Here is a 26,911-nt window from a genome sequence, read left to right on the forward strand (position 1 = left end):
AATCGTCTATATTGCTCACACAAATGAAAAATATTTTCATTGTGTACAAAAATTAATGAAAACAACATATCATGGATTAATTATTTCTACCAACACGAGCAGTCGTTTTCAGGATCAAATTTTTCACTCTACATCATTTTTAGTTTGATCTTTTTGCTTAGCGTAGACATATTTAACTGGAGATACAAATGGGGCCTAGAAAAAATTAAATTTCGTACCTCCAGCTCTGATATCAGATGGGATTTTACCAAATATTTTATCAAAAGGAGCCTTAAAATGATTCAAATCCCCCAAAGACAAAAGGTGGAGAAACAACCATAAACAATTGGACACGTCTACAACTAATTCTATAGACTAGGGTGTAAATGAACATAAATAAATAGACACGTTTGAACGGCTAAGTCTATAGATTAGTGTATAAATGCAAACCATGTTGGTCAAATTGGACAATAAACTAGGGAGAGTCTCGCCACAAGAATCTCGTCCCCTTCCATTTTCTTCTCACTTCATTTCTTAGACGAACTCCTCGCCGAAAGAAAGATGCAATTCGAGGCCGGGGGATCAAAAGTCAAGGCACCATCCCACGCGACCTTTTGCATTTATTAAAAGTCGGCTCAAAGAAAAGAAGGCAAAAAGAGAGAGAAGAAGAAGAAGAAGGAGGAGAAGGGGACCAAACGTAACGCGAAAAACGTTGTGGAAAAGGGAACGTGCGAAGAAAGGTCGTGTCGTCGCCATCCACATTCCCAATTGTGGTTTTGCCCAAGTAAGCCCGTGCGTCAGGTCAGCGCTGAATTCACCTCCCCTTCCCCCCATCCCATCCCATCCCATCCACAGCAGAACAGAAGCAAGCGCATACTTGTCTCCCATGTCGTGCTTGACTTTGACTTTCTCCCCCGTACCGAGGATTGACTCCACCGACTCTCCCTTTTCACCCAATCCCCAACTTTTCTTCCTCCAAACGAATTCGTCGTCTCACCACCGCCGACGAGGGAATAATTAAACAAATTGAAATGATTTCGGACTTTCAGAATATCCTTTCTTTTTTATACTTATAAATTATAAGAGTACAAATAAAGTGAGTAAATCGAGACCTATTTGTGGAAATTCATATAGAAAATGATATTAAATATTACGGATGAAAATTTATATCAGCAAAACATATTTTATTCGAAATGTCTATTTCGTTGAATTACTCCATATACTTATTTGGGTCTAATTAATGAATATTTGGGGACGCGTGTCTTGGATAATTGATTAGTGCCATAAGAAAGATCCGTGGACAAAATCATACTAACAGCGAATCATTGTAATGTTGTATATCGAGCGATGGTTCATAAATTTATAGGCAAGGTTGACCCAAAACAATCTCATTTAGGATAAAGTTACGATTTAGAAATTGGGGTCCTCTTTCCTCTCATCTTCTGAAAGGAGCACATGGGAATTGAAGCGTTGACAGCTCTTTTACAGCTCTCCTCTCATCTTTATCAGTCTCCCTCTTTCCTCCCTCGTTCCGCAAAGCCAGCCGTAGACTTTTTGGGTCCTGGGCTATAAAAATGGTGCGCCTCAGCTCCGCACTTGGTCAATTCGAGACAAATTCGGCGCCTCCAGCATTCAAGAGGATACTCTCTCTCTCTCTCTCAAGAAGAAGAAGTTCGCTTTTGCTTCGTCGTCCTCCGCCGTCTTCCGCCGCTTCGCTTGGTTCTGAAGAACAAGACAAGAACAAGAACAAGAAAACCGACCCTTTGTCTTCGGCGTTCCATGGATTCTTCTTCCTGGATTACTTCTTCTTTGGATCTCAGCATTAGACCGCTGCAAGTTTCAGAAGAACCTCCGGTGAGTTGCTTGTGCCTTGGCAATTGGGAAAGCATCGGCCTTTCTTGTTTCTTTATGCAAATCTCTGATATTTTCCTTCTGGGTTCTTGCCTTTTCAGACCAAAGTGGTGGAGAGCGACTTTATGGAGCTGGGAAGGACTGGTTCTGGGAACAAAGATGAGGTTAGCTCCTTCTCTTGCTGTAATTTTGTTTCGTGGTACTCGAGTCTTAGCCTATAATTTGTATGTATGTCATGTTGCTTCTTAAGCTGGAGCCTCTAATTATGATCCTCCGGAGGTTCTCAATTACTTGCTTTCCTAATAGAAACGATAATTGCGAAACAAGAACATTAAGTATGTTAAGGTTCATCTTTTTTCTTGATTTTACTCAAATCTGCTTTTAATTAATGATGGTGCGCACCCTTTGTTTGAAGTTATTTCCAAAAACCTGTTGCCGTAACGATTTCTTTATATTCTCTAAAGCAGCAACTTGGTCTCTTCGGAGACATCCGATAAAAAGGCAGCAACTTGTGTCGCGTCCTTGTTTCCGTAATTTCGCAATCTATTCGACATTGCTAACGTTTCGTTTCCATTTTTCCAGAGTGGTGCTCTGCATGAAGAACTGAATCGGCTGGCTGCTGAAAACAAGAAGCTCAGTCAAATGCTGATGACGGTGTGTGAGAACTACAATGCCTTGAGAAACCATGTGATTGAAATTGTGAGCAAAAATGCTGAGAGAGAAGTCAGCCCGTCCAAGAAAAGAAAGTCCGAGAGCAGCACTAACGACAATGGCAATGAGATGGTAGTTAATAGAGCCTCGGAGAGCAGCTCGACGGATGATGATGATTTGTACAAGAAACCAAGGGAAGAAACAATAAAGGCGAAGATCACGAGGGTTTATTATAGGACCGAAGGGCCAGGCACTAGCCTTGTAAGTCAAAAGTGCCATTCATACATTCTTGTTCCAGAGTTGAGCTCTAGGAGTTGAGCTCTAGCTTCACAAATTGTCGCTCATCGAGCTATCTCGTGTGTGTTGCAGATTGTGAAAGATGGACACCAGTGGAGGAAGTATGGACAAAAGATCACCAGGGACAACCCTTGTCCCAGAGCTTACTTCAAATGCGCTCACGCTCCAAGCTGCCTTGTCAAGAAGAAGGTCAGCCAAGAACATTCCCCCTATGTTCTTTTTGTGAAATTTCAGATTATGAGAGCAGTACTATCTGCTAGCTGCTGGCTTTTTTTCTAATCTACTGTGCAAATGGTACTTTACTAAGAATTATACTTAAAAGAATCACTCTTGGAATTGCAGGTGCAAAGAAGTGCTGAAGACCAATCGGTCATAGTTGCGACTTATGAAGGCGAGCACAACCATCCAAGTTCATCTCGACTCGAGGCAACATGTGGCTCAAATGCCCGTGCCACTCTTGATTCGGTTCCCCGCTCGGCTTCTCTTAGTTCATCTGGACCCACTGTAACTCTCGACTTGATGAAACCCAAGCAGGAAACCGATGTCAAAAGTTCGCAACCGAAAGTAGATTCACCAGAACTGAGGCAGTTTCTGATAGAACAAATGGCCTCTTCCTTGACAAAAGACCCGAGCTTTACGACTGCACTTGCCGCAGCTATTTCGGGGAAAATGGTCGGCCCATATCCAACTGAAAAATGGATATAAATTGGCGAGACCAGGATGATTTCTCATCGTTTCTTGAAAGGAATTCCAGGAGGTGTCTGTACATACAAATTAGGAGGGAAAAAGCAAACAGGAAAAGTTCTCAAGCTTCAGAGTCTGTCCAACTTCACCATTGACTGCTGCTGCACGTGTTTGAACATTTCAAGTTGGAAGTAGTTGGAGTTGCATTTCAGAACAGAAGTCAAATGGTTCGTTCTAGCCGTTGTTGAATGTTGAATCTCCAATTCGGTGGATATATCAACTCATCACGACAAGGATTTTAAACTTGAAAGCACCCCCTCGTGTACTCCCTTTTGACATTTTTCTAATGTATCTAGCGTACCCTCTTTGACATTTCTGTTGTCTTGTAACATTTCCTCGCGGTTGAAAGTTGAAAGGTCGGATGCATGAAGGTGACAAGCACGACTTCTAGACTAACAGCCCAACTTGTTTTTCCTCTTTGATTCCATCCGTCTTCTCTTGAAACCATAATAAATTAGTTTTCGTGAATCCCTTGTGGCAATCGTGGATGAGTTACCTCTAATTAGATCGAGAAGTGGATAGTAGTTTATTGAGCGAGAAGAATTTTACCAATATATGTAAAAGGATGAGTAAGGTATTGAAATTTCTCGATGACATGGCGTAAGATCCATATATTGTAAGAATAGGCATTGCCATCTCTATAGAGAGATAGAGAGGACATGGATGCCACATGGACAGTAAAGCGTACAAATTACTGCATTGGCATTCATGTTAGGTAACAAAGGTTTTTTTTTTTTTTTTTTTTTTAGAAAGAGTACATGGAACGAAACTCGAAAAGTTCGAAGAGTAAATTGAAAAGAAAATTCAAAAACGTTATTGTATATCGAGTAAAAATTCAAAGATTAGCCTTTACATTACTCCTTGGTAAAACATAATAAATGTTGGAGAAAAATTATGAGATACTAATGTTAATAAACATCTAGAGAAATTATGACGATGTTGTCTATGGTACTATATCTATTTGAGTTTCCCCTTCCATATTTCGAAGGTAAAACTCCATGTCATTTGTACACTACGTTAACAAATTGTTTCTTGTTTCAATTTAGAGGTTTAATTTCCTTTAAAAAAATCTAAACTTTAGGATTAATCCCAATTTTTCTCAAACTTTTTTTGACTCAAAATTCAATCTAGTTCCAAATTTATTCACACATCCAAAAATCATCATTGATCTTTTTGGATTATCAACATTAGGGCCAGTTCATTATTAGAACATGCTTTCATCAATACACTCACATTCATACAGAACAACGTCAAGCTCATGGTATTGATGGCGATTGTTGGATCTGTGGGCAGACTTGAAGCTAGAGTGACTATTGAGATTTGTTTTTAGGCAAAAAAATTAAAGTTGGTTTTTTTTAGGGAATTAGTCCCTTTTAACTGCTACATCTTAAAAGCATTTTCCTTGTCGAGATTGATTTTCTTTTTACATAATATCATCATTCACATTATTGCATTAATGCTCTATTTGTTTGCAAAAAATATTATATTTGGAAATTATTTGTCAAAAAGTCATTTTTCAGAAAAAAAAAAAACAACAATCTTTTTGGATGTTTGGTTGAAATCTGCAAAACAACCAAAAATATATATTTTATCATTTGAAAATGACAATCTAATTTGATTTTTCTAAATAGTCATATCCTATTTGAGTGTAACTTATGCATAAATGAGAGAATTAGATGTGGGCATTGAGTCTCGAATTTGGCCTCAATGGCCCTAGGCTTGAGCGTGAGGAGTGAGACACAAGAGTTAGGGTCATGAGCCCAACCATGATGGACACAAGCCCATGTGTTGATAACATATTCTTAGGCGTGTCCTTGATAGATCTAGCCTCGACCTCTAGACTCAAGTTCACTACAAAGGGCCTAAGAACAAGCCTTGAGGTTCTTTCTTGTACCCTAGCACAAAGTTTTAGGTCCAAGGACCTATATCTAATCATATTTTTAAAAATAATTTTAAATTTTTCAAAAAGAAAATTATTTTCTTAAATATAAATATAAGTTTTTTGTTAACAAGGAAATATTTTTTTGTTAATTCATTTTGCTAAGCTGTTTAAACGTCATATATTAACAAAAAATACCCACCCGCAATGGACGCATTGATTCGCGCTCTCAACCCTCATCAGGGAGGGGAGGGGTTCAAAACTTCACGTCCTCATTACCGATTTAAGTGGGGTGCTGTGGAAGGTGGGTCCCCACGGGTTTGCATCGCCGGTTGTCGGCTATACGGCGATTCCCAAGTCATAAAAAATATATATATATATATAATTACAAAAATATTTTCCATGAAATAAACAAAACTTATTGTGCTTCATATATTTTAAATTCTTAATAATTTGACACATTTAATTAGTTTTGGATCGCATACTAGGCTCTGTTTGGAATCAACTTTGGAAGGGGCTTTAGCCATCAAAAGCCCCTTGGGCCAAAATAAAGCGTTTGGGAAAAAACTTTGCAATTCTCTTAATGGCAAAGCTGACATTTTGTAAGCTGAAAGCTGAAGGTAGATCCTAGGCTGCCTTAGGCTTTCAGCATTTTCGGAAGGCCCGATGCATTGTTCATCGTCTTCTTCGTCAAGTTCTCAGATGGTCGCCGGTGAGGTTGCGATGGGTCGACGACGGGCTAGAGAGAGGCCGGCGTGGTCATGGCACCTCGACGACCATCGCCGACCAATCGCACGACCCATATCTGGGCCGCGTTGGTCGCCTAGGCTGCGGCGAGGTTGGTCGCCGCGACCTCCAGCGACCCACGACTTCGCTGGGACCCAGATCTGGGTCGCGGAGGTCGCCGGAGGTTGCGAAGGTCGCCTAGTCACAATGAGGTCTATAACCGCGACCTTCGGCGACCCACGACCTCACTGCGACCTAGATCTAGGGTCACGGAGGTCGCCAGCAACCTCCGCGGCGCGGTGGGTCTCGTGACGACACAACGAGGGTCGTGACCCTAACTGAACGTTGCCCTTCGCCGCGCCGCCTCCCCCTCACCGGATTGCCTACCTTCGCCGGCAACTATTAGCTCTTCGTCGGCAATAACCGGTGAAGCCCTTGGCTGGTGGTAACCGACAAAGCCTTTGGCTGACTAATTCTCCTTTTTTTTTCTTTGGAATCTTTTGCAAATTTAATTTACCCAAACACTATTTTGTACAAAGATACTTTACAATGGACTTTCACAAATAAATTTACCAAACACAATTTACATTTTAAAAAACACCTTTCACTCAATGATCTTTGCATTTCCTCAAAACTTTTCCCAAAAAGCTTTCCAAACGCACCCTATAACATTATTAATCTCATATGAAATGCGGACTCCACTCTCAAGTAGAAACAAAAATCATAGAAGAAGATCATTCATACAATTACATTTGATACTTATATTCTCCTAAACACTTGCACAAACACAAATCAAAACAAAAATTCCACTAAATTAAAAATCTATGGTGATTTTCATTTCACCGTATTTCCCCCCCTTTTTTTTTTCTTTTTTCTTTTTTTTCTCTCGAACTTCATATTTGGACAGGGTAGCTTCTCTCTCTGTCTCTCTTTTGGGCTCAAGCGAGCGAAGGAAGAGAAGAAAACTGATCCCGAAAATGGCGAGCGAAGCGAAGGCCAAAGGCGGCGGAGGGGGAGCAGGCGGTTTCAGGGCGAGGGTGGATCACTTCCTGTACAGCGGCGACAAGAAGCACGTCCTGGCCGGCATCACCGTCATCTCCCTCGTCTTCGGTGTTCCCTGGTTCCTCATGAATCGAGGTTCCCCCCCCCTTCTCTCTCTCTCTCCTCACGCGCACACACGCGCACAGCTTCCTATTACCAATCGGGTTGCATTGTGGGGGCATGATGGTGGAAAAAGTTGAGACCTTTCGTGGTTTCTAATCCCTTATCTTGTGTTTGGGCTCGATTGGCTTCTGGGTTTCCTGCCGCTCTACGTAATTCTGTGTGTAGCATTGAATTAAGGTGATTTTTAGAGGGAATTGTTGGGTTGGATTGGATTGGTCTGTGAAGTGATCAATAGGTGGGAACTTTAGAACATCCTTTTAGATGGGTCGGATTGATTCGGAGGGAGGAACTGCAATTAGAATGTTCTGCGCAGAATGATTGGAAGCTAAGGTGAAAAGCTGCTGCGTTGGCTTAGGGGACAGAACAGAAAAGAAAGATTGCTCTTCATTTCTTCTTCAGCGGGACTTTTGCTGTTGCCCTGTGTGCCCCGCATTTATTGCTCATGGTTTTTACTCTAGTTTGGGGAAGACTGAATTTTCGGTCATCGGTAGATTTTCATGTTTTCATTCCGCTTCATCATGGCTGTTCCTCGATAGCTTTGATTTGCATCAAAGCTTTCAGAGAGGAATTTGCTGGTAGGTGACTAGAGAAGTGAAAGCTCTCTAAGAAGCAAAATGTTGCTCAATGTCGTGCTGAGGAGATTTATATAAAAAAAGCAGTTAGGGTTGGAGTTCGCTTAGCTGACAAAGATGGTACTGCATTTCTCTGAACTCCTGGATCCATACTTTAATCCCAATAAATTAGCCTGGAAATCCCATGTTGCTCATACTTCATTTTTATCACTACGGTCACCGGAAGTGAAATCAAAATACACATATAGGGATTCCATTCTCTCTCTTATGGATATCAATGGTTCACTCTTCCTGCTTCTGTAATGTCCTTTTATGAGTATGAACAATGAATATATCGGGCAGATGAGAACTTTTCAGCTTGAATACTATTCAACTCTCTTGTGCCTTTGATGTTTTATTGTTTTATGAGTTAAAAATGTCCTTATGTTGTCAATATTTGTCATGCAACTATTTAGATCTTTTGATATAAACTCCATGTCCTCTCTGGTTAATAGTTTGAAATTGTTAGGTGATTCTACCTGAAAGATTTACTAAGCAGGGTAATTTTCTCGGGTAGTTTGTGACATCATTGATCCCATTAAGTTATGGTCACATGTGATTGTGATAGGCAGATATCAAGCTTTCATCCCTCCATCTTCTATTCAGCTAAAAGTCTGTGTAAGTACCTATATAGCTAATTATTATGCTGGACACTTGTTGGAAAAAAGTTGGATGAGATCCACAAAAAGATGGCTCTTAATTGTCCATTTGGTATGATGAAACTATGTTCGGAGTCTAATAATTGGACATGTAATCATATTGGAGATGAAAAAAAGGTTTAGGGCAGGTATGTGGTTGCTACTATTGGTTGGTAGACCGAGTATTCATACTGTTAATAACCTGGGGGGGACAGTATAACATTGGGATTTGGCTTGTTTGTTTGCTAAATTTTCTAGATGAGTTGTTGTCCATTTGGTATGATGAAACTATGTTTGGAGTCAAATAATTGGACATGTAATCATATTGGAAACGAAAAAAAGGTTTAGGGCAGGTATGTGATTGCTACTATTGGTTGGTAGACCGAGTATTCATACTGTTAATAACCTGGGGGGGACAGTATAACATTGGGATTTGGCTTGTTTGTTTGCTAAATTTTCTAGATGAGTTGTTGTCCATTTGGTATGATGAAACTATGTTCGGAGTCAAATAATTGGACATGTAGTCATATTGGAAACGAAAAAAAGGTTTTGCTACTATTGGTTGGTAGACCAAGTATTCATACTGTTAATAACCTGGGGGACAGTATAACATTGGGATTTGGCTTGTTTGTTTGCTAAATTTTCTAGATGAGTTGTTGTCCATTTGGTATGATGAAACTATGTTCAGTCAAATAATTGGACATGTAATCATATTGGAAACGAAAAAAAAGGTTTAGGGCAGGTATGTGGTTGCTACTATTGGTTGGTAGACCCAGTATTCATACTGTTAATAACCTGGGGGGGACAGTATAACATTGGGATTTGGCTTGTTTGTTTGCTAAATTTTCTAGATGAGTTGTCCATTTGGTATGATGAAACTATGTTCGGAGTCAAATAATTGGACATGTAGTCATATTGGAAACGAAAAAAAGGTTTAGGGCAGGTATGTGGTTGCTACTATTGGTTGGTAGACCGAGTATTCATACTGTTAAGAACCTGGGGGGACAGTATAACACTGGGATTTGGCTTGTTTGTTTGCTAAATTTTCTGGATGAGTTGTTGTCCATTTGGTATGATGAAACTATGTTCAGAGTCAAATAATTGGACATGTAATCATATTGGAAATGAAAAAAGGTTTAGGGCAGGTATTTGGTTGCTACTATTGGTTGGTAGACCGAGTATTCATACTGTTAATAACCTGGGGGGACAGTATAACATTGGGATTTGGCTTGTTTGTTTGCTAAATTTTCTGGATGAGTTGTTGTCCATTTGGTATGATGAAACTATGTTCGGAGTCAAATAATTGGACATGTAATCATATTGGAAACGAAAAAAAGGTTTAGGGCAGGTATGTGGTTGCTACTATTGGTTGGTAGACCGAGTATTCATACTGTTAAGAACCTGGGGGGACAGTATAACATTGGGATTTGGCTTGTTTGTTTGCTAAATTTTCTGGATGAGTTGTTGTCCATTTGGTATGATGAAACTATGTTCAGAGTCAAATAATTGGACATGTAATCATATTGGAAATGAAAAAAGGTTTAGGGCAGGTATTTGGTTGCTACTATTGGTTGGTAGACCGAGTAAAGTATAACATTGGGATTTGGCTTGTTTGTTTGCTAAATTTTCTAGATGAGTTGTTGTCCATTTGGTATGATGAAACTATGTTCGGAGTCTAATAATTGGACATGTAATCATATTGGAAACGAAAAAAAGGTTTAGGGCAGGTATGTGGTTGCTACTATTGGTTGGTAGACCGAGTATTCATACTGTTAATAACCTGGGGGGACAGTATAACATTGGGATTTGGCTTGTTTGTTTGCTAAATTTTCTAGATGAGTCGTTGTCCATTTGGTATGATGAAACTATGTTTGGAGTCTAATAATTGGACATGTGATCATATTGGAAACGAAAAAAGGGTTTAGGGCAGGCATGTGGTTGCTACTATAGGTTGGTAGACTGAGTATCCATACTATTAATAACCTGGGGGGACAGTATAACATTGGGATTTGGCTTGTTTGTTTGCTCAATCTTCTAGATGAGTTATATTTTCTAGTATGTTAGTAACCTGGGGAAACTGTGTAACATTGGGATTTGGTTTGTTTGTTTGCTCAATTTTCTAGATGAGTGTTATATTTTCCTGGTCTGGTGGGAGAGAAGAAGGATAGCTTCAGATGATTTCAGCCCAAGATTCTGTTTTAATCAAAGCATGTTGTGATTGATTGCGTGGACTCTATGGCTTTGAACGCAGATTGTACATATGGAACCTATGGTGCATAGTTACCATTTTTGTCATCGTTGTGATGCTTTTCTCAGAACTGGGTTCATGCATGTGGTGATTGCTATTTGGACGTAGACGCTGTTTATTTCCATTGTATTAGTGCTTACGGATATTATTGCGTTTGAGCAACTTGTACGTATGGAGTCACCTGATTCTTATGGGCTGCAAACCCGAGATACTGATAGTGTCAAATTTAATTTTTTTCTTTGAGAACGAATCACAGGAAGACATTACTCTTACGTTTTTGAAATATATTCATAATTTTAACCAGTCACTTTCTATTGTAGGGTCAAAGCACCAGTCCCATCAAGATTACATGGAGAGGGCGGACAAGGCTCGGAATGAAAGGCTTTCTTCATCTTCAAAATGACACAGTAAAACCAGTGATGTTTTGCTGACCAGTTTTGATTGTTGAGGGTTTAAAATTGTTTGTCATTAGAACAGAATAGAAATGGTAAAAGTTTTTCCAATAAGGTTGTTTCGGCACTGTATTTGTGAATTGCTATTGGGGCAGGTAGTAAAGCTGTCTCTCTTCTTTCGTACCTTGGTGCAACAATGTGAGAACACCATTCCAGTGTTCTACCATTCAACTACCTGGACTTGCTTGTGTCCGGTGTTCTCTGTTTCGATCTAAAATGCCTCAAATCATTTTCAAAAATTGATCTTCTGGAGTTCTTGACCATCAAATTGTGAACTTAACAGCGGATTATGTGTTTCTCAATCCGATTTGTCATCAATGCAAACACTTTAAATGCCATAGCACAACAGAAGAGCGACCTTACTCGATGGCACTGAAACAGGATGAGCTAACATATAGGACCAAGTTTCTTACAGCCCCCACTGACATCGATCGTAAAACTATACATTGCCACCGATCTGTCATGTCTATGCAGCAGTTTCGAAAATAATTCACCATTATTAAAGAATAATCTTCTGTCCCTTTTGCAAACAAAACTTATTCACCTCGCCTGAGACAAATCACCAAGAGGATTGCCACACATGAAACTTTACAACAATTGTGCATGATGCCTCGGATCCATCCGTCATCTGCTTATCTCCGTTGCTAGCAATAGCTTTGCACAGTGCTGTGATCGTTTTTCACTCCATTTCTATCGAGTTTTTCATAGGCCAAGTTGAAGAAATTAGCATACGCATCAAGTTCAACTTCAAAAGCTTGACAAATGGTCCTTTTCTTGTGCTGGCACAAACTTCCAAGTGCAAATTTATCGACACTGTCATTCGTAAACAGAGGAAACTGCTTCCTCAGCGGAAGTTTGACGTCCCTCATTCAAGAGGTGACCATATTGAAAGTAGACCACAGGATAGTCACGACCAAGTCAACAGCAATTATGCTCGAGAGCAAGGAAAACTGCCCAACAAGTTCCAGCCATTGCATGAATTGTCTACACTGAGCAATCACATATAAACCATTCCTCAAGAATATATGCACACATTCACTTCTCAGGTTGTTTCAAGACAGCACCTCCTGTGCACGGCATGCTTGGTGATGGCAATTTGTCACCACAGTGTTGGCATGAAGTGCTTCTTTCCCGTAAGTTAGACCCCAACTGTAATTTTTGATCAGGCATCGACATTCAATTTGGTAACTCGGTGTAATGTCCTCCCATTCTCCATGTTTGATCTTCCACAAATTTTCTTTGCTATCTCGATTTAGTTCCCTTCTTAATCTTCTCCAGCATGCCGTTCCCTTCTATCCTTCTTACGCCTTGCAGTTCTGTACAACAGTTTCTTCAACTTTGGATCATCTAAGAACCCTTTGGCTCTCATCTCGGAATAAATTTCCTTGGCTTTAATGAGAAAACCAGATGTGGCCAATCCATGCACCACTTTCAGGTAGTGTGCAGCAACTGGCACTATTTCATATTGCCTCATTTCAACCCAAATCCTCAAAGAATTCTCCACTTGGTTCAGTTTGAAAAACTTCTCAAGAACTAAGAGGAACGTATCTCCAGTAGGACCTAGACCAGCTTTCCTCATTATAGAAAGAACTTCTAGTGTCCCTTCAAAATCGGTGACTTCAAGAAACGAATGGTAGGTTTCAATTGTAGGCTGAATGTTATCACCTATCATGGAAGATAGAACAGCTCTTGCCTCATCTAGCTTTTTGGCTTCACAAAGAGGACGTATCATGGAATCATAAGTGGTGTGATTAGGCTGCAAACCTGCCTCTTTCAGTTTCTCCAACATTTTGAGGGCCTTACTAAAGCAATTCTCCCTAGTAAGCACGTAAATTAGAGAGTTGTACACCTCAAGTCCAGGAACCCAACCTCTTTTCTTCATCTCATCGTATAGTCTCGAAGAGTCAAAAAGGTTACTCGCCTTTGAGAAGCAGCAGATCATGTGAGTATAAGAAGTTGCATTTGGTGTGATGCAGCATCTTGACATCTCTCTCCAAATTCTCTTGGCTTCAAGCACGTCGACAATAACATTAGACCAACCATTCAGGATAATGTTGAAGCTCTCAGTTTCCAGGGGGAAGAGCTTCTTATTCAGAAACATGAACTCTTCAGCTTCTTCAATGTTTCCATTCTTACAGAGAGCAGTCAGGAGGGCGCAGTACGCTTCCTCATCCGGAGCAGTTCTGAATTTCTCCATAACGTGAAATGTCCAAATTGCCTTTGCCGGATTGTTTGCAGCTGCATACCTATAGAACAGCATAAGGGAAAGATCCATAATCAATTGTGAATCAGTAGATCATGAATTAAACTTTCTGAGGCTTAACTTGAGAAGTAAAAATAAAAAAGTCTACTGAATATAAGCAGCGCATCATCATTGAAAGAAACAATTGCACAACATTAAAACTTCATGCTTGGTTCTTTTGCACTCGAGTTGTATGACTGAAATACAAAAGTAGTCGGAAGAAACCCATCTCACCGATCAATCATGACTAGCATAGCCTGCCTCGTATCCACCGAAGATCGATGCGAATCCCGTATCAAACACCAGGCAATACTGAACTTTCCGTGACTTCCCAATACCCAAGTCATCAAACTGAGAACTTTCTCGTCAATGCAGCCCCACTCATCCCCCCATTTGAAAGCCAAAAAAGCCAGCCTCCACTCTTCCCTCAACGCCCACACCACCGAATGTACCAAGCCTCCATTCGGGACAATCCCGTCAGTCCTCAAAGATTCCATGGCCTCTGCTTCCGTGGGCAGAAGAGCGACGCGTCTGAGCAATTCGATCACGGTCGCCTCTCGGGAGTCGCTTTCTGCTGCTTGCCGCTCTGGGAAGACAACTGGGTCACCGCCAATCTGGACGGAGAAGGACCTGAGGCAAGAAGGATGGGAACATTGGGAGCGATCACAGGTGTTCGACGAAATGCCCCAGAGAGTGAGCGCCGAAGTTGACGGTAGCCGGGACTCGAGCGGGGCGAGACTGATGGAAGAGTGGAGATGCGGAAGATGTGAGGGCATGGCGCTTGACGCAGTCTTCTGGAGAGGGCCTGGAGTGCCATTTGCTACCATTTGCTGCAGCAACAAAAAGCTTCTTCGCTTGTCGCTAAACGCTAATGCAGCAAAGCCTTCATGGGTAGGACGGTCAACAGAAGAAACCATCATTTCCATAGCAAGTTGTCTGGTTTTGTCATTGTAGACCTATGAATTATTCGAAAAATATTAATAATCGCTTCTGATGCTTATAAAAATGAATAAACGAAAAAAAATATTTTCATTGTTCACAAAAGTTATTCAAACATAGATTGTTGTCGATAATAAAATTATATTCCATTGACTAATTATTACAAACCATATAAAGAATTATTTTTAAGTTAATATTTTACATGTCAGTTATTTTTCGCGAAACAATTGGAACCTTTAAAAACTATATTTTTAGAGGCAATTTTAATATGTAAAACATAATTAATATTTTGAAAATGAAATAATCATTTAAATATTGGCTTCAGATGGTTTTGGATCCTTGGACATAACCCAAACTCAATTAACATTACTCCTTGTAATTTGGCATTTATTAAAAAATCATGCCAGATTAGATTAATACTAATCAAAAGCTTTTAAGAGTATGAAGTGACTTATGGGGGATAATAGTACAAATGGTTATTGAATTTTAATCCAACATACAATGTTATGTACTCACTAAACTCTGTTCCAATGTATAATATCATCCCCACACATTTAATTTTTTTTCAATGCGGTTCTTAAACTATTAGTAAATGTTAAATATAATGATCTTCAAAAATAATATCACACACTAGACCAAAAGATTATATTAAATAAATTAAAATTTTGAAAATGACGCTACACATTAAACCAAAGTTCAAGAACCGCTCGTGCCATTTTCTGGAACCAATATGATTTGCTATCTTCAAAGTGCCATTAAATCAACCACTGGGATTCGCCCCAGTGACTACCCTTCCAACATGGAAGGAGGAGTGGAAAGGGGAAGGTGAGGAGTTCAAATCCTCACCTTCTTAGGGGGATGGGGTGGAGACGTGTAAGTTTCAGGAGTGGGTTTCGACTCCCACGCCCTGCAAGAAGCAAGCAAAAGTTTGAGAGTGAGTGTAGAGTAGGACTAAAAAAAAAAAAAAAAAGTGCCATCAAATCCATCTCATTCGTCCACCCAATTTTGAGTTCACAGGACAGAAGCAAACCATTTGTAAGACATTGTGCTCGCTACATGATTTGATGCAGGAATGACATTTGGCGCCCAGTCACAAAGGGTGAGACATTCTTCAGCCTTCTATAGTGTGAGAAAATTAAGCAACATATTCAAAGAATCGCCCCAAGAAAGAAGCCCATTCTCATTTCGAATTATACTGTTACACATCGACTGACTATAAGAATGATGCTGATGAATGATTATACAATTCCTCTAAAGGCAAATCCAATCCTTGCATGTCTGTCTATAGTGGCATAAGTCTTCGGTACTTGAAGAACCAACAGAATGCTATGAATATGATGATCCCAGTTGCTCCTGTAATTAAGAGGACCCACCCAAAGGCCGCTGCATTATTGAATAATGGTATCGGAAAGTTCATGCCGAAGATCCCAGCCACCACACCAAAGATGGCGACTACAAAAGTTGCGGTTGTCAGCAGCAGCTCAAATTGGATTAGCTGGTTCCGGACATTGTCCTACAAAAGTTTTCAACATCAAATTATTTCCTTCCATGGGATATACTAGTCTACTTCTCTGAAGACAAGCGTGAGAATCACGAAGTCAATAACTGATCAGAATGATTTAAAGCCTACTTATTTATTCTTACAAGGCTTCAATAATGTAAAGATGAGCAAATTACATAACCTAAATAGCATTGAACAGAGAGATGTGTTATCATCTGCCTATGTCTACTTCAGTGATCTAGGCAAATTTTAATCAGGTAACAAGGCACCCTAAGAAACTACAAGTTGATGAGATGCAGCAAGCAATGATAAGAGGACAGAAACAATTACCAGCTGAATATTGATGAAATCTTCTGTGTCATCAATGTACTCCTTCAGCTGAAACAAGTAGCAATAAGAAAGTTCTGAGTTTCCGTCCTTCAAAATCAAACAAAAGAGAATCATTGAATGAAGATGACGGTGACGCCATACCGAGGTCAACTTGTTTAATGTGCTGTCGATCACAACAAAATATGCTTCCAGCAACATCTCAAGTTCTTCTATGCTCTCCGTGGCACCTTCTGAACTCCTCATGCTCTCATGCCGGCTCCTGGCAATACTCAAGCTCTTCTCCAGCTTCCGCCCATCTGGAGGGGAAGCAATGGGAGAAACTGGTGCAGAGGCAGAGAAAGTACCATCCGTCGATCTGTATCCCAACAAAGACTGATCACCATAAAATGTTGACTCCATACTTCGTTTCTTTTCAGTGAGGTACATCTCTGCCATGTCTCCATCATCATCCATCAGCTGCTCTATCTCATCCCTAACCTACATTAGAACATTTAAGAGGAAAATGTTAGAAACCATTAGTCCCAATAAGGTTCTGTGAGAGAGAGAGAGATAAAGCTTTGACATCATTCACCAGCACAAGTCATCACAAGAATAATATATACTTCCTGGTACCTTCTGCACTCTCCTAGTTAATGCAACGAGCCTGCTTTTCAATCGACGGACACGCTCCAAATTCAATGTGCTAATCTTCGAAGTTAGCTCATCTAGCAAAGGATAAGCTTCAATCTCGAGTTCTGCTGCCTGCAGAATATGAATATGATGGTGTTACTACTTTGCCAGCTAACTTCAAATCCATCAGAATTGCTTAAATTAGCGCCAAAATCGGGAGAAGCAGATCTTCAAATCCTAATACAGTATGAAACTAAGTGCAATTTGATAATCAAATCGATGCCTTCCATGACAACTTTTAATGCAACTAAAAACAGCAAAATCAGCTTAGAAGATATGGAGATGTGAGTTGTGATTCATTTAAAGCAATTCAGTCCACACACAATACTAACATTATCTTAACATAGAAACGAATCGAACTGAAGCTCTCGAAAATGAAGCATGGATCTATGCTTCGATCAGCATCTTTCACAAACCTGAGAATCAAGAAAAGTACAGGCAGCTTCAAGTGCTACTTCAAGTGCCCTAAATTCAAAGGGAAGATAATCTGGGGATGGATTCCCAAAAATATCGTCAAAGTTTCTACTTCCTCTTCTCCGGTTCAAGTCGGCACACTCAGAATTCCAGACTCCACCCACCCCAGTTGTGGTCAACCTGCGCTGTAGCTCCACAACATACTGTAGAACATAGCTATCAAGGGAATTCAAAAGCAGAACCTCATCTGCTGTGATGATACACCGAATCTGCTCCAAGTTAATCACAATTGCCTTCTCTCGACCAAGAATGGTGGAGGGATACACAAACAATGGATCGAGCAAGCGTAAATCACGGGCAGGAAGATCACACCGACGCATCATTGTGAACTTGTCCACCTCAATAACCTCTGAGTTACCAGAAGTGTCAACGCGAATCCAAGAGCGAAGGCCTTGGCCCCGCTTTTTCAGCCCCAGAACATCCACAGCTTGGAAAGGTTGGCGTCCAGATGCGGATGGTCTATAAGATGACTCTCTAAGGTTTATAGCAGATGCTGGTTTTGGTGGGAGGAGACGCTCCTTCACATCTGCCATTGACGCTGCTTTTGTTGGGAGGAGACGCTCCTTCAGGTCTGCCATTGATGTTGCTTTTGGTGGGAGGAGACGCTCCTTCAGGTCTGCCACTGATGTTGCTTTTGGTGGAAGGAGACGCTCCTTCAGGTCTGCCATTGATTAGCTCCAGGCTGAAATTAAGCAACAAGCAAGAGCATTATTCACCAAAATACAACGATTGGCAAACAAAGCATATACTGTGGGGCCAATGAAAGACCGGCCATTTGGCCTTAAAATGAGCCTAGCCATTAGCATATAACAAAGTGGAGGCTTGAAAATGAAAACACATAAAATAAGAACAGTAGTATGCGCACGACCAAACAGGTAGCCCTACTATGTATAGTAAAGATAAGTAATACAAATGTGGATCACCGACCGACAACTAGCATCCAATTGAAGAATAATCCGAATATCAGTCTATCTCAAATGGTATATCTAGTCTTGATGTCAGGAGCAAACTAGAAGGGCCAGTTATTATGGTCCACAGTGCCCCAAGTCCCCACTCCAATTCAAGAGAGAAAACAATTGTTAACAGACAGTTTGTTCTCAGAAGCCTGACCAGAAAAACAAATATCTATAGCCTAAAATTTTATTCAGACAAAATTCGGCCACATTGACAGCTTCAGAGAAAACTCAAGTATCAATTTAGAACACAAGCTCACACATCTCATCTTTTCTGACCGACCAGGACTCATTGTCTTCCAAATGTCCTTCCAATTCTAAGCCTTCGAAAGGATGAATTCGCTTTCCTACCTATTCCTGGAAATGAATCCAAAATTTTCCCACATCCCTCCTAGGCAAAGCAAACTAAATCAAAACCATTTCTCCTTTCTTTTCTACACAGATATCTTTCCTCTGTGCGATTGAATGTCACCGAATCAACATGACTTACACTTTTCTTCGAATTGGATTTGTCGCGTTCTCATTGCTCATATAAGTGGTGCTGGCTATAGAGTCTTGGCAAAATTGGATCATGTTGAGTTTACGCAAGCCTAGCGCCTTTTGGGTCGAGGGAAGCGCTCTAACTGAACAGATCATATCCCGAGAGCTATACAAACATATAATCCGGATACACGTCCGTAGCAATCCAGAACATATCTTTCCGACGGATATCTCAGACACCATTCAGCTCAAGCAAACTATAGAACCGACCAAACAACAATCGCCCCATGAATTAACAGAAAACCAAAAACCAACAGGACCGATTAGAAAAACCAACAACCCAGAGTACCGCCCACGAAACAAGGAATCCAAATCAAGTCCGCATGCCCCAAAGATCGAATTTTTAAATGAAAGAACAGGACCCCAGCTCCGTAACTACCCGTAAGAGAGAGAAAAAGGCAGAGCAGAGGATGAAGGAGCTATCGAGCGAGCACGAGGTGGGGATGAAAGAGACGGGCCGACTCCAGAACGTCGGAACGAGCACGGTCCCAATGCGTGGGGTCTTTTTCAGGAGCGGAGCAGACACGAACCTCCCATGTCGGGACAAAGACAAAGTCGGAATTTTGACGTCGGGGGTCCTTCGAATTCGAACGAAAGATCTCCAAATCGGATCGAATGGGAATTGACGAAGCAGACGCGGGTGGATTGAAGGAAGAACAGCGTCGTGGGATCGAAGACGACGGATGCGAATTCGGTAAAAAAAGGGAAGAGTGTCGCCCTCCGAAAGACTCCCCCAAGACAGCAACAGCAAGCAATCATCCCTTTTTTCTAATGCTTTTATAGTTTAAAATTACAGAAAAGCTGGCATTCTAGTTCTGATTATGATATGACCTCGGAGTGGGGAATTAAAGGTTTTCCAGCAGAAGATCTAATTTGATACTATAAAAAAAAGGACCTAAATGGCTTTGGCCTAACGTACATAATTGTTTATGAAGTTTTAATTTTATTCAACACGATCCCTAAACAATATCCTAATATACAATGTCATCTTTGGATTTCTAATTTGTTTGATATGATCTCTAAATTTTTGTTACATATTCATTTATTCCATATTGTTACTAAATTTAAATTAATTGAAGGACATCATTAAATATTTTCATATAGTTGAGAAATTTAAATGGACATTACATTTGAGTTAATATTAAATGACTATTTATGTAATTATTCCTTTGATATTTGGAGATCGGTGTAAATTAAGAATTAATTGATCTCACAAATGATTGTTTTTGTTGAGGAATCTCGGGATGTGAGCACATTACGGAATGTAAATTGTGCCTGAGTTTTTGCCCCCACTTGTTAATCATCCCCACGATATTCTAATTTAACCGAGCTCATCTTAGAATTGACTCATTTTCTTTTGAAAAATATTGCATTTATTTCAAGGTAGAGATAGCAAAATGGGTTTTAGACCCATATATGACCCATTTAAATCATAAATTGGTCATATATGGGTCCATTTAAATCATAAATTGATCATATATGGATCACTTATTTTTGGAAGAAACTAGCTAAATGGATTTAACAATTAAAAACTTAAGAGAGATGGGTTTTAAAGGAGTCTTAAATAAGTTAGACTTAAAACCCATTTTTAACCAAAGCCTTACAATCTCTCTATTCCCTCTTTAAATTTACAAAAATATTTTTTTTATAAAAATCGAAATTATAATTACTTTTTATATTTCAATTTTCTTTTTTTTTCTTTCCTTTTTTTTCCTTCTTCCTCCTTCCTTAGCTGGTGGCCGGCATGGTGACGGCCGGTGGCTGCTAGGTGAGGCTTGAGCCTCGCCAATCCAGCAAGTCTCAAGCTCGCCAAATTTGGCGAGGGGAGAGCTCAAGCTCGCCGGCGTCAATTGAGGCTCAAGCCTCAAGCTCATCGGCATTAGGTGAGCTCGAGGCTCGCTTGTGGCTAGCCGTTGGCCGTCATCATGGCCGGCAATCGGCTAAAGAAGAAGAAAAATAAAAAGAAAAAGAAAAAGAAAAATTATATTCTTAAAAAATAAAAATAAAAATAATTAAAAATTCAATTTTTAAAACTACAAAAAATAATTAAAATTCGATTTAAAAAAAATATATATATAAAATAGTCCAATAAATTTTTGTTGCATAAAAGTGTTTTAGCAATACCATTTCTTTAAAAAAAAAAAATCATCATAAATAACCTTTCTTAGGTTTAGTTAAATGGGTTGGGTATAAGTAAAAAAATTTGTACTATAATAAATGGGTCATAATCGGGTTTAATGGGTCGATTTGGATTAGACCATTTATAACCCGACTCGACCCGACCCACCCATTTAATGGGTCTACTTCAAGGGAATACAAAATATGCACAAGAAGCAAGGTATATTATGGCTTAATTCCCTAAAAAACACCAGATTTAGAAAATTGTTCCAATTCTTATCCAAACTATTTTTTATCACACATAAAAGCATCATTTTTAATTCATATATCAATTTTGGCTCAAACTTTTATTTTATTTTATAAAACAAAGAACATCGAATTTAGAGAAGTTAGATTTAGGCACTATCCTAAAGCAAGAGCTTTCTTATGAGACGAGAATAGTTTGGACTAATATTAGAACCCACTTAAAGTTGGTGTCTTTTATATGAAACAAAAGGAAGTTTAAGCGAAAATTCGGACTCGAGTTAAAGTTAAGAGTTTCTTAAGGCAACTGAGCCTCTGTTCCATTATAATGTAAGCTCATCTTAGAATTGAATATTCCTTTTCTTAAGCCTCCTTTTGCGTCCTGTTTGTCAGTTTTCCATGGTGCTTTATTTTGTCGAGCATTTTCACCTTGTATCCCACTCTAGGTTCTTGCCGGATTTCCCTAAACTTTTCCTCCACCATGATGGAGGATGAAGAAGCTAGAGTCTATAACCTCTTATGTGGAGTCCAGTCAAAGTTATTGAGGGAGGAATATGATGAAGTATTTTCCTTCATTAGAGAATTTGTGAACCTGGGAATGACACATCGCTTTCTCTATGTTTGGTAAAGCATAATTATAAGATAAAGAACAAAACCAAGGACCACATTATGCGGACGGATTCTCTATTGCAGTCAAATCAACGGCAATATTTCCTACCAAAAAGGTAAACGACCCGATAAAAGAGGGGGCATCATGGAGGAAAGCACTACAATTGAGCTTAACCAATGAAGAAATGGCAGATAAAAAGAGCAACAAAGTTTGATGCACAGAAATGTGAACCTGAATCTGATGACGGAGAGTTGGATCTGGTCGGCCATCGTTCAGGGTTTTTATCCGGTTGTATATTCATTACCTAATTGCCAATCAATTAATCTAACAGAAAGGCCAACCACGGTTCGAATTCACTATCACTAGCCACACAGATGTGGCCAAGTAGATCATTCCGAGAGTTTTCAAAACGTATGAAATGAGGGCCAAGGCTGCCACTTCTTGCAATGAGATTAGGCTCAATATTTAATGGGCAGCTTCAAAGTATGATTGAAGAACCTGGATCAACCCATATAATTGCCTCTGGCTTAACTGAATTTGCTTCTCAACGGAGCCCATTCTTTCTGCATAAATTTGTTTAATATATTCGGCCTGGAGAACCATCAAAAGAGTTTTGGTTCATCCAGTGTTTGCAGTCACCTTACCCTACACTTTGCTTGAGATGGTTTCCAAATTCCATCTGGATTTGAAATATCCAAGCATGGCCCTCCCGCATTCTCTGAGTTGCAAGGAGATGGTATAAATCCAGGACTTAACCATTATGCCCAATTTCAAGCATCTTCTCGCTTGCAATCAACTTGTAAGGCCACAAATCATGGACAATTAGCGCCTACAGTGATCAAGAGAACAGTAAACGCACACCAACTTGAGCCTCCCTTCAGAATATCTGTAGTTTCACGAGCAGTCTTTTTGATGGACAATGCAGAAACGATAGGAAGACATGTAACAAGTTACTTCAATACAATATTAACCCCAAATCATTTTAAACTTCGGCTACTTCTTCCATTAGAGATTGCATAATATGTACAAAGAACAATGACCCCATCACCCTACTTCTACTACTTATACAAAAGAAGACCCCATCATTATTTTGGGGTGTTATACGGGGCACTATTCATTATTGAGAAACAGAACAAAGAAAGATACAAATAATTTTTAGACGTAGGGATTGATGTGAGAGGTGTAATCACGAATTCCAGCACCCTCCCATCCCATCCACTCTTCCCACATGTCCCATTCAGGATCGTTCATCCCTCTGAACTCCTCATCACCTCCTTGTTCATATGCACATGATGATGATTCATACATCTCTTGCTCAATAGATTCGCTCCTTAAACTGCTCATCACAACCTGCACACATTAAAATATCAGAATAAAACAAATTCAGGCAACCAGTTCTTATAGACATAAAGCAAAATCCCCCAGGACAAGATTCAAGAACAAGCAGTACTCGTGACTCTAGATGTTTTTTCTTTTGGTCTTGTTCAACTGATCTCCAAATTAAATACTCAGCATCATTAAAGGCCTTATCTTTATTCTAGTGCAAATTCATAGTCAAATACCCATTAAACATTTTTTGGCAACATGATGTATCATCAGACAAGTAGTGAAGTATTCCACTCTGGGTGACTTAAAATTCCATTGATCAAATTAGTTAGTAACAGGACAAAACACCAAGTCCTCCTGACCCACCATTTTCAGGGAATACTAAAACCTAAAAAGATGACCGTGTGGGTTCATGACTTCATCAATCACTATAATCTAAGACATTTTCAGATAAATGGTTCGAGATTCATCGGAATGGAACGAAAGCTGCCAGACGAATGTCCGACCCACCTTGATCGACATCCATTAATCAGCTAAAGACAAAAGAAAAAGCCCAAAGAAACATGACAGGAAAATGGAAGCCTTACATCGTACGCCTCATTGATCCGATGAAACTGCATCCCGCAATTGCTTCCCCTGCAAACGTCCGGATGATACTGAAAACGAACCAAGAACAACCCAACGTCAATCAAACATCATAAAGGTCCTAACTTTAAGCCAGATTCCCCCTTAAAAAAGATCCGGAGAACGAAGGGCACAGAAAAAAAAAACCAAACCTGCAGCGCGAGCCGCCTGAAGGCCTTCTTGACCTCAGACTCAGAAGCGCCGGGTTGAATCCTCAGGGTCTTGTACGGATCCAGCACCGAAGAAGAAGAATAAGAACAGCAAACTTTGACCCCGCCATTCCTACCGACCCCGTTCTTCGCCTTCCGGTCTCCGACCCGAATCCACTGGGAACCGCTCTTTCCCATCACGCCGACAACCGAAGCAGCCATTGCTGTAACGTTCTTCGTTCTCTCCCCCCACCAAAACGACCGAAAGGAGCACCAAAAAGATGGTACCTTCGACTCCAATTACGCAAAACAAAGCTCCCCAAAATGGGTTTCGCTCACAATGGGATCTGGTCTGAATAATGGGCAACGGATAGAGAAAGAAGGGTCGGATCGAAGGAGGCGTGACGCTAAATATATAGAGAGAGAAAGCGAGAGAGAGAGAGAGACAGAGAGGGAGAGAGTGAGGAGGACGGAGGGAGGGAAGAGCTTCTTATCTTAATGCCTGACGTGTGATGTCGTGTTTTGTGGAAAGAAGCGACCGGTCCTTTTTTCTCTTTTTCTTTTTCCTTTTTTTTTTTTTTGCTTCTTATCTGGTATTTTTTTTTTTTGGATGCCTAGTCAGCGTCGTATCAGAAAATGACACTTCTTATGTGGTTTTGGATTTTTCCTTTTTCTCTTTCTTTTTTCCTATAATTATGGGGAATATTCCTCCGAATTTGTGCTATTCTAATTGTGCTCGTTTGCGCGCGCTGACTCTTCACCAGAAAAAGAACATAGAAAGATTAAGGAAACGAAATATAACGGTGAATTTTGTCGAGGCGGCTCACTACCGGCACGCTTTTCTTACTTCTCAATTTGACAAAATGCGCTTTATAGTAGCTTAAAAAGTTCCTGACATAAAAGCAATATCATACCTAATGTTTTGGAAAAAAAATTCTAAACTCATTATACGACAACCAATTTAATTTTAACATTTGCAATTCTACTAATTAAGTCACATACCCCTTTTGAAGATTTATCAATATAGTAACGATCAAATTTGGTTTGAATTGCTAACGTGAAATGCAAGTCATGTCTCATATGACCGGCGTTAAGTAAATAAGCACGTCAACAATTTTTGGCAAAAATAAAACGGAAGGATTATATTGACCAACCGTAAAAATATTTGATACTAAATTTGATAAAATTGAAAAATTTAAAGATTTCTCAATAATTATCCATATAGTCCCCTTATATCTCACCTGGGTGCTCTAAGCTTTATGATCGGGTCCCACAGCTCTAATTTTTCCTTTCTTTGTTATTTTGCCACGGAGAGCTGCCTACGTTCAAAGGATGAATTTTCTTGTATTATTTATTCATACGTTGACTGACACGCTTAGCCTTAAGTAGAGATGGGAACGCCACTCTATTCTAAAAGCTCCTTCAACTGACCCCTTAAAAAGAACCAACAACTAAATGCGTCACTTTCGAATCGTATATGTCTATTCGGGCTCGTATTATAAAATCAAAAGAAAGAATGGGATTCACATCGCTTCCATCATTCCGGTTTCTGAATCAGTAGACTCACGTACGTATTTGTCGATTCTACGAGCCTTCTCTAAATTGGAAGTGTTTTGTCATCATGCATCCGGTCGCTGTCAAGAAGGGTTTTTTTTTTTTTTTTTTTTTTGCAATTACAGGGTCAAAATGAAGCGGGTAAGTCTCGTTCATGCCGTGCTTGATTGATAATGGGCATGGAAATAGAGGAATCTGAAGAAGTTTTTACAAAAAATCTAAAATTTATTATATTTATATCAATTTCATTACAAGATCAAGTTCTTAACATCTTCATGTTTTATCAATTAAGTTCATCAAGTCAATCCGGACGAGAGTGAAATATAAAGATTTGGAATTGACTTAGCCTAATTATAAGAATTAAAATTAAATTGGTGTAAATGTAATAAATTTATGAGTTATTTGGTAATTTTCTCATGAAACTCGTGGGGGACGGACTGTAGTTAGTCTTCAACGGATGTTTTGTTTGTTTGTTCGAATTCAAAAAGGTGTTACAAAACGTGGGGCCTTTTAGCTGGAGGGACACGCAAAGGCGAGACGCAACCAAACAAGAAAATACAAGCAATTCCAAGTTCCGAGGTCAAGTCGCGCGGCGGTTTTTGTTATACGGGCCAAATGGGGGGAACAGGTCACGGTCGGCTTGCTAGGGTTTTTCTTTCGGAACGAATTGACAGGAAGGTAGGACGCGTGGTTTCGCATGCGGGGAATGAGGGTTTTTAGATCTAGATCTAGCGGTCTGAATTCGATTCGGGTGTTGGCAGAGACGGCCAAAGGTCGTACGTCGGTAGGGTTGAAAGGCCCATGTTTTATTTTTTTAACGTCACATGCTCCAATAATGCAAGGCGGCCTTTTCGATTGGAGTCCTCCCCATGCTTCATCCCATAAATTAAAAGATCAATCGCCCTTTAAAATGGGGAAAGGGAAGATGGGATAAGAGATGGGGCCCTCCACCGCGGCAATTCACGGGTTTGTTTTCTGAGAATTTATGGGGTCTTGCGCTTTTCAGGCGGTGGGGATGGATGGATGGATAAGAAGGGGGAGGTAGACCGACACGTGGATCCGATGCTGATCGATCTTCAGCCGTCAACGACGAATATTTATGTACGCGTAGATGGCCGCCACGTGCTGAAGTGTAAGGCCACCTGTACAACGTCCGCCTAAAAAATAGAGAATGTGAATGAGGCGCGTCGAAATGGTACGCTACGCACGCCTCTTCTACGTATCCGGGCTAGTCAAAGAACATGTTTTACTTGTTAAAAACATGCGAAGAAATTTTTAGATCAGTATTGACATGCTCCCGTTGCGTTAATATATACATAAATGCACGACTACTGTAACCCGTCCGCTTCGTGATTCCGCACGATACACAACGGAGCGAGCATTTTACGGTCGCGGGACT

At 40.1% G+C, this 26,911-nt stretch overlaps 5 protein-coding genes across 8 annotated transcripts; 2 read left to right on the top strand and 3 right to left on the bottom strand.

The window, feature by feature from the left end:
* Nucleotides 1–1,462: 1,462 nt before the first annotated feature.
* LOC104423229 (probable WRKY transcription factor 40) lies at nt 1,463–3,990 on the top strand. The gene is made up of 5 exons (XM_010035731.3): nt 1,463–1,833; nt 1,932–1,994; nt 2,413–2,742; nt 2,851–2,967; nt 3,121–3,990. Exons 1-5 carry the CDS (start codon nt 1,759–1,761, stop codon nt 3,481–3,483), a joined length of 948 nt encoding a protein of 315 aa, XP_010034033.2. The 5' UTR covers nt 1,463–1,758; the 3' UTR covers nt 3,484–3,990.
* Nucleotides 3,991–7,038: 3,048 nt separating this feature from the next.
* LOC104423231 lies at nt 7,039–11,479 on the top strand. Its single transcript, XM_010035733.3, has 2 exons — nt 7,039–7,264; nt 11,109–11,479. The coding sequence occupies exons 1-2, from the start codon at nt 7,105–7,107 to the stop codon at nt 11,189–11,191; spliced, it is 243 nt and encodes an 80-aa protein (XP_010034035.1). The 5' UTR covers nt 7,039–7,104; the 3' UTR covers nt 11,192–11,479.
* A 128-nt stretch (nt 11,480–11,607) lies between these two features.
* Nucleotides 11,608–14,434, bottom strand: LOC104423230 (pentatricopeptide repeat-containing protein At1g80880, mitochondrial). Its single transcript, XM_010035732.3, has 2 exons — nt 13,717–14,434; nt 11,608–13,486 (listed from the first exon to the last, which is right to left on the bottom strand). The coding sequence occupies exons 1-2, from the start codon at nt 14,406–14,408 to the stop codon at nt 12,505–12,507; spliced, it is 1,674 nt and encodes a 557-aa protein (XP_010034034.2). The 5' UTR covers nt 14,409–14,434; the 3' UTR covers nt 11,608–12,504.
* Nucleotides 14,435–15,392: 958 nt separating this feature from the next.
* LOC104423233 (magnesium transporter MRS2-1) lies at nt 15,393–19,643 on the bottom strand. 3 transcript variants are annotated; one of them, XM_039303937.1, is made up of 6 exons: nt 19,419–19,643; nt 17,338–18,077; nt 16,865–16,993; nt 16,394–16,729; nt 16,253–16,300; nt 15,393–15,934 (listed from the first exon to the last, which is right to left on the bottom strand). In XM_039303937.1, exons 2-6 carry the CDS (start codon nt 18,061–18,063, stop codon nt 15,704–15,706), a joined length of 1,470 nt encoding a protein of 489 aa, XP_039159871.1. In that variant the 5' UTR covers nt 18,064–18,077; nt 19,419–19,643; the 3' UTR covers nt 15,393–15,703. The 3 variants fall into 3 exon arrangements, with proteins under 3 accessions (XP_039159871.1, XP_010034037.2, XP_010034036.2); XM_010035735.3 differs by having other exon boundaries at nt 19,268–19,643; XM_010035734.3 differs by lacking the exon at nt 19,419–19,643 and adding an exon at nt 18,839–19,261.
* Nucleotides 19,644–22,813: 3,170 nt separating this feature from the next.
* On the bottom strand, nt 22,814–24,413 carry LOC104423234 (chaperone protein dnaJ 8, chloroplastic). Of its 2 annotated transcripts, XM_039303163.1 has the most exons (4): nt 23,962–24,413; nt 23,773–23,841; nt 22,987–23,209; nt 22,814–22,921 (listed from the first exon to the last, which is right to left on the bottom strand). In XM_039303163.1, the coding sequence occupies exons 1-3, from the start codon at nt 24,178–24,180 to the stop codon at nt 23,015–23,017; spliced, it is 483 nt and encodes a 160-aa protein (XP_039159097.1). In that variant the 5' UTR covers nt 24,181–24,413; the 3' UTR covers nt 22,814–22,921; nt 22,987–23,014. The 2 variants fall into 2 exon arrangements, with proteins under 2 accessions (XP_039159097.1, XP_010034039.2); XM_010035737.3 differs by having other exon boundaries at nt 22,826–23,209.
* Between the last annotated feature and the right edge of the window lie 2,498 nt (nt 24,414–26,911).

Source organism: Eucalyptus grandis, chromosome 10 (assembly GCF_016545825.1).
Source record: "Eucalyptus grandis isolate ANBG69807.140 chromosome 10, ASM1654582v1, whole genome shotgun sequence".
Taxonomy (NCBI): domain Eukaryota; kingdom Viridiplantae; phylum Streptophyta; class Magnoliopsida; order Myrtales; family Myrtaceae; genus Eucalyptus; species Eucalyptus grandis.

What these genes read in the sequence shown, in the direction of transcription:
- LOC104423229 (XM_010035731.3), top strand. Translation starts at nt 1,759, where the DNA reads ATGGATTCTTCTTCCTGGATTACTTCTTCTTTGGATCTCAGCATTAGA. An exon ending in AAGTTTCAGAAGAACCTCCG is followed by an intron (nt 1,834 to 1,931) that starts GTGAGTTGCTTG and finishes TTGCCTTTTCAG; the next exon opens with ACCAAAGTGGTGGAGAGCGA. An exon ending in GCTGCCTTGTCAAGAAGAAG is followed by an intron (nt 2,968 to 3,120) that starts GTCAGCCAAGAA and finishes TTGGAATTGCAG; the next exon opens with GTGCAAAGAAGTGCTGAAGA.
- LOC104423231 (XM_010035733.3), top strand. Translation starts at nt 7,105, where the DNA reads ATGGCGAGCGAAGCGAAGGCCAAAGGCGGCGGAGGGGGAGCAGGCGGT. An exon ending in CTGGTTCCTCATGAATCGAG is followed by an intron (nt 7,265 to 11,108) that starts GTTCCCCCCCCC and finishes TTTCTATTGTAG; the next exon opens with GGTCAAAGCACCAGTCCCAT.
- LOC104423230 (XM_010035732.3), bottom strand. Translation starts at nt 14,408, where the DNA reads ATGGAAATGATGGTTTCTTCTGTTGACCGTCCTACCCATGAAGGCTTT. An exon ending in ATGCTAGTCATGATTGATCG is followed by an intron (nt 13,487 to 13,716) that starts GTGAGATGGGTT and finishes GCTGTTCTATAG; the next exon opens with GTATGCAGCTGCAAACAATC.
- LOC104423233 (XM_039303937.1), bottom strand. Translation starts at nt 18,063, where the DNA reads ATGGCAGACCTGAAGGAGCGTCTCCTTCCACCAAAAGCAACATCAGTG. An exon ending in GTACTTTTCTTGATTCTCAG is followed by an intron (nt 16,994 to 17,337) that starts GTTTGTGAAAGA and finishes CATATTCTGCAG; the next exon opens with GCAGCAGAACTCGAGATTGA. An exon ending in CATTAAACAAGTTGACCTCG is followed by an intron (nt 16,301 to 16,393) that starts GTATGGCGTCAC and finishes TACTTGTTTCAG; the next exon opens with CTGAAGGAGTACATTGATGA.
- LOC104423234 (XM_039303163.1), bottom strand. Translation starts at nt 24,180, where the DNA reads ATGGCTGCTTCGGTTGTCGGCGTGATGGGAAAGAGCGGTTCCCAGTGG. An exon ending in TCAGGCGGCTCGCGCTGCAG is followed by an intron (nt 23,842 to 23,961) that starts GTTTGGTTTTTT and finishes GTTCGTTTTCAG; the next exon opens with TATCATCCGGACGTTTGCAG. An exon ending in GGATCAATGAGGCGTACGAT is followed by an intron (nt 23,210 to 23,772) that starts GTAAGGCTTCCA and finishes TAATGTGTGCAG; the next exon opens with GTTGTGATGAGCAGTTTAAG.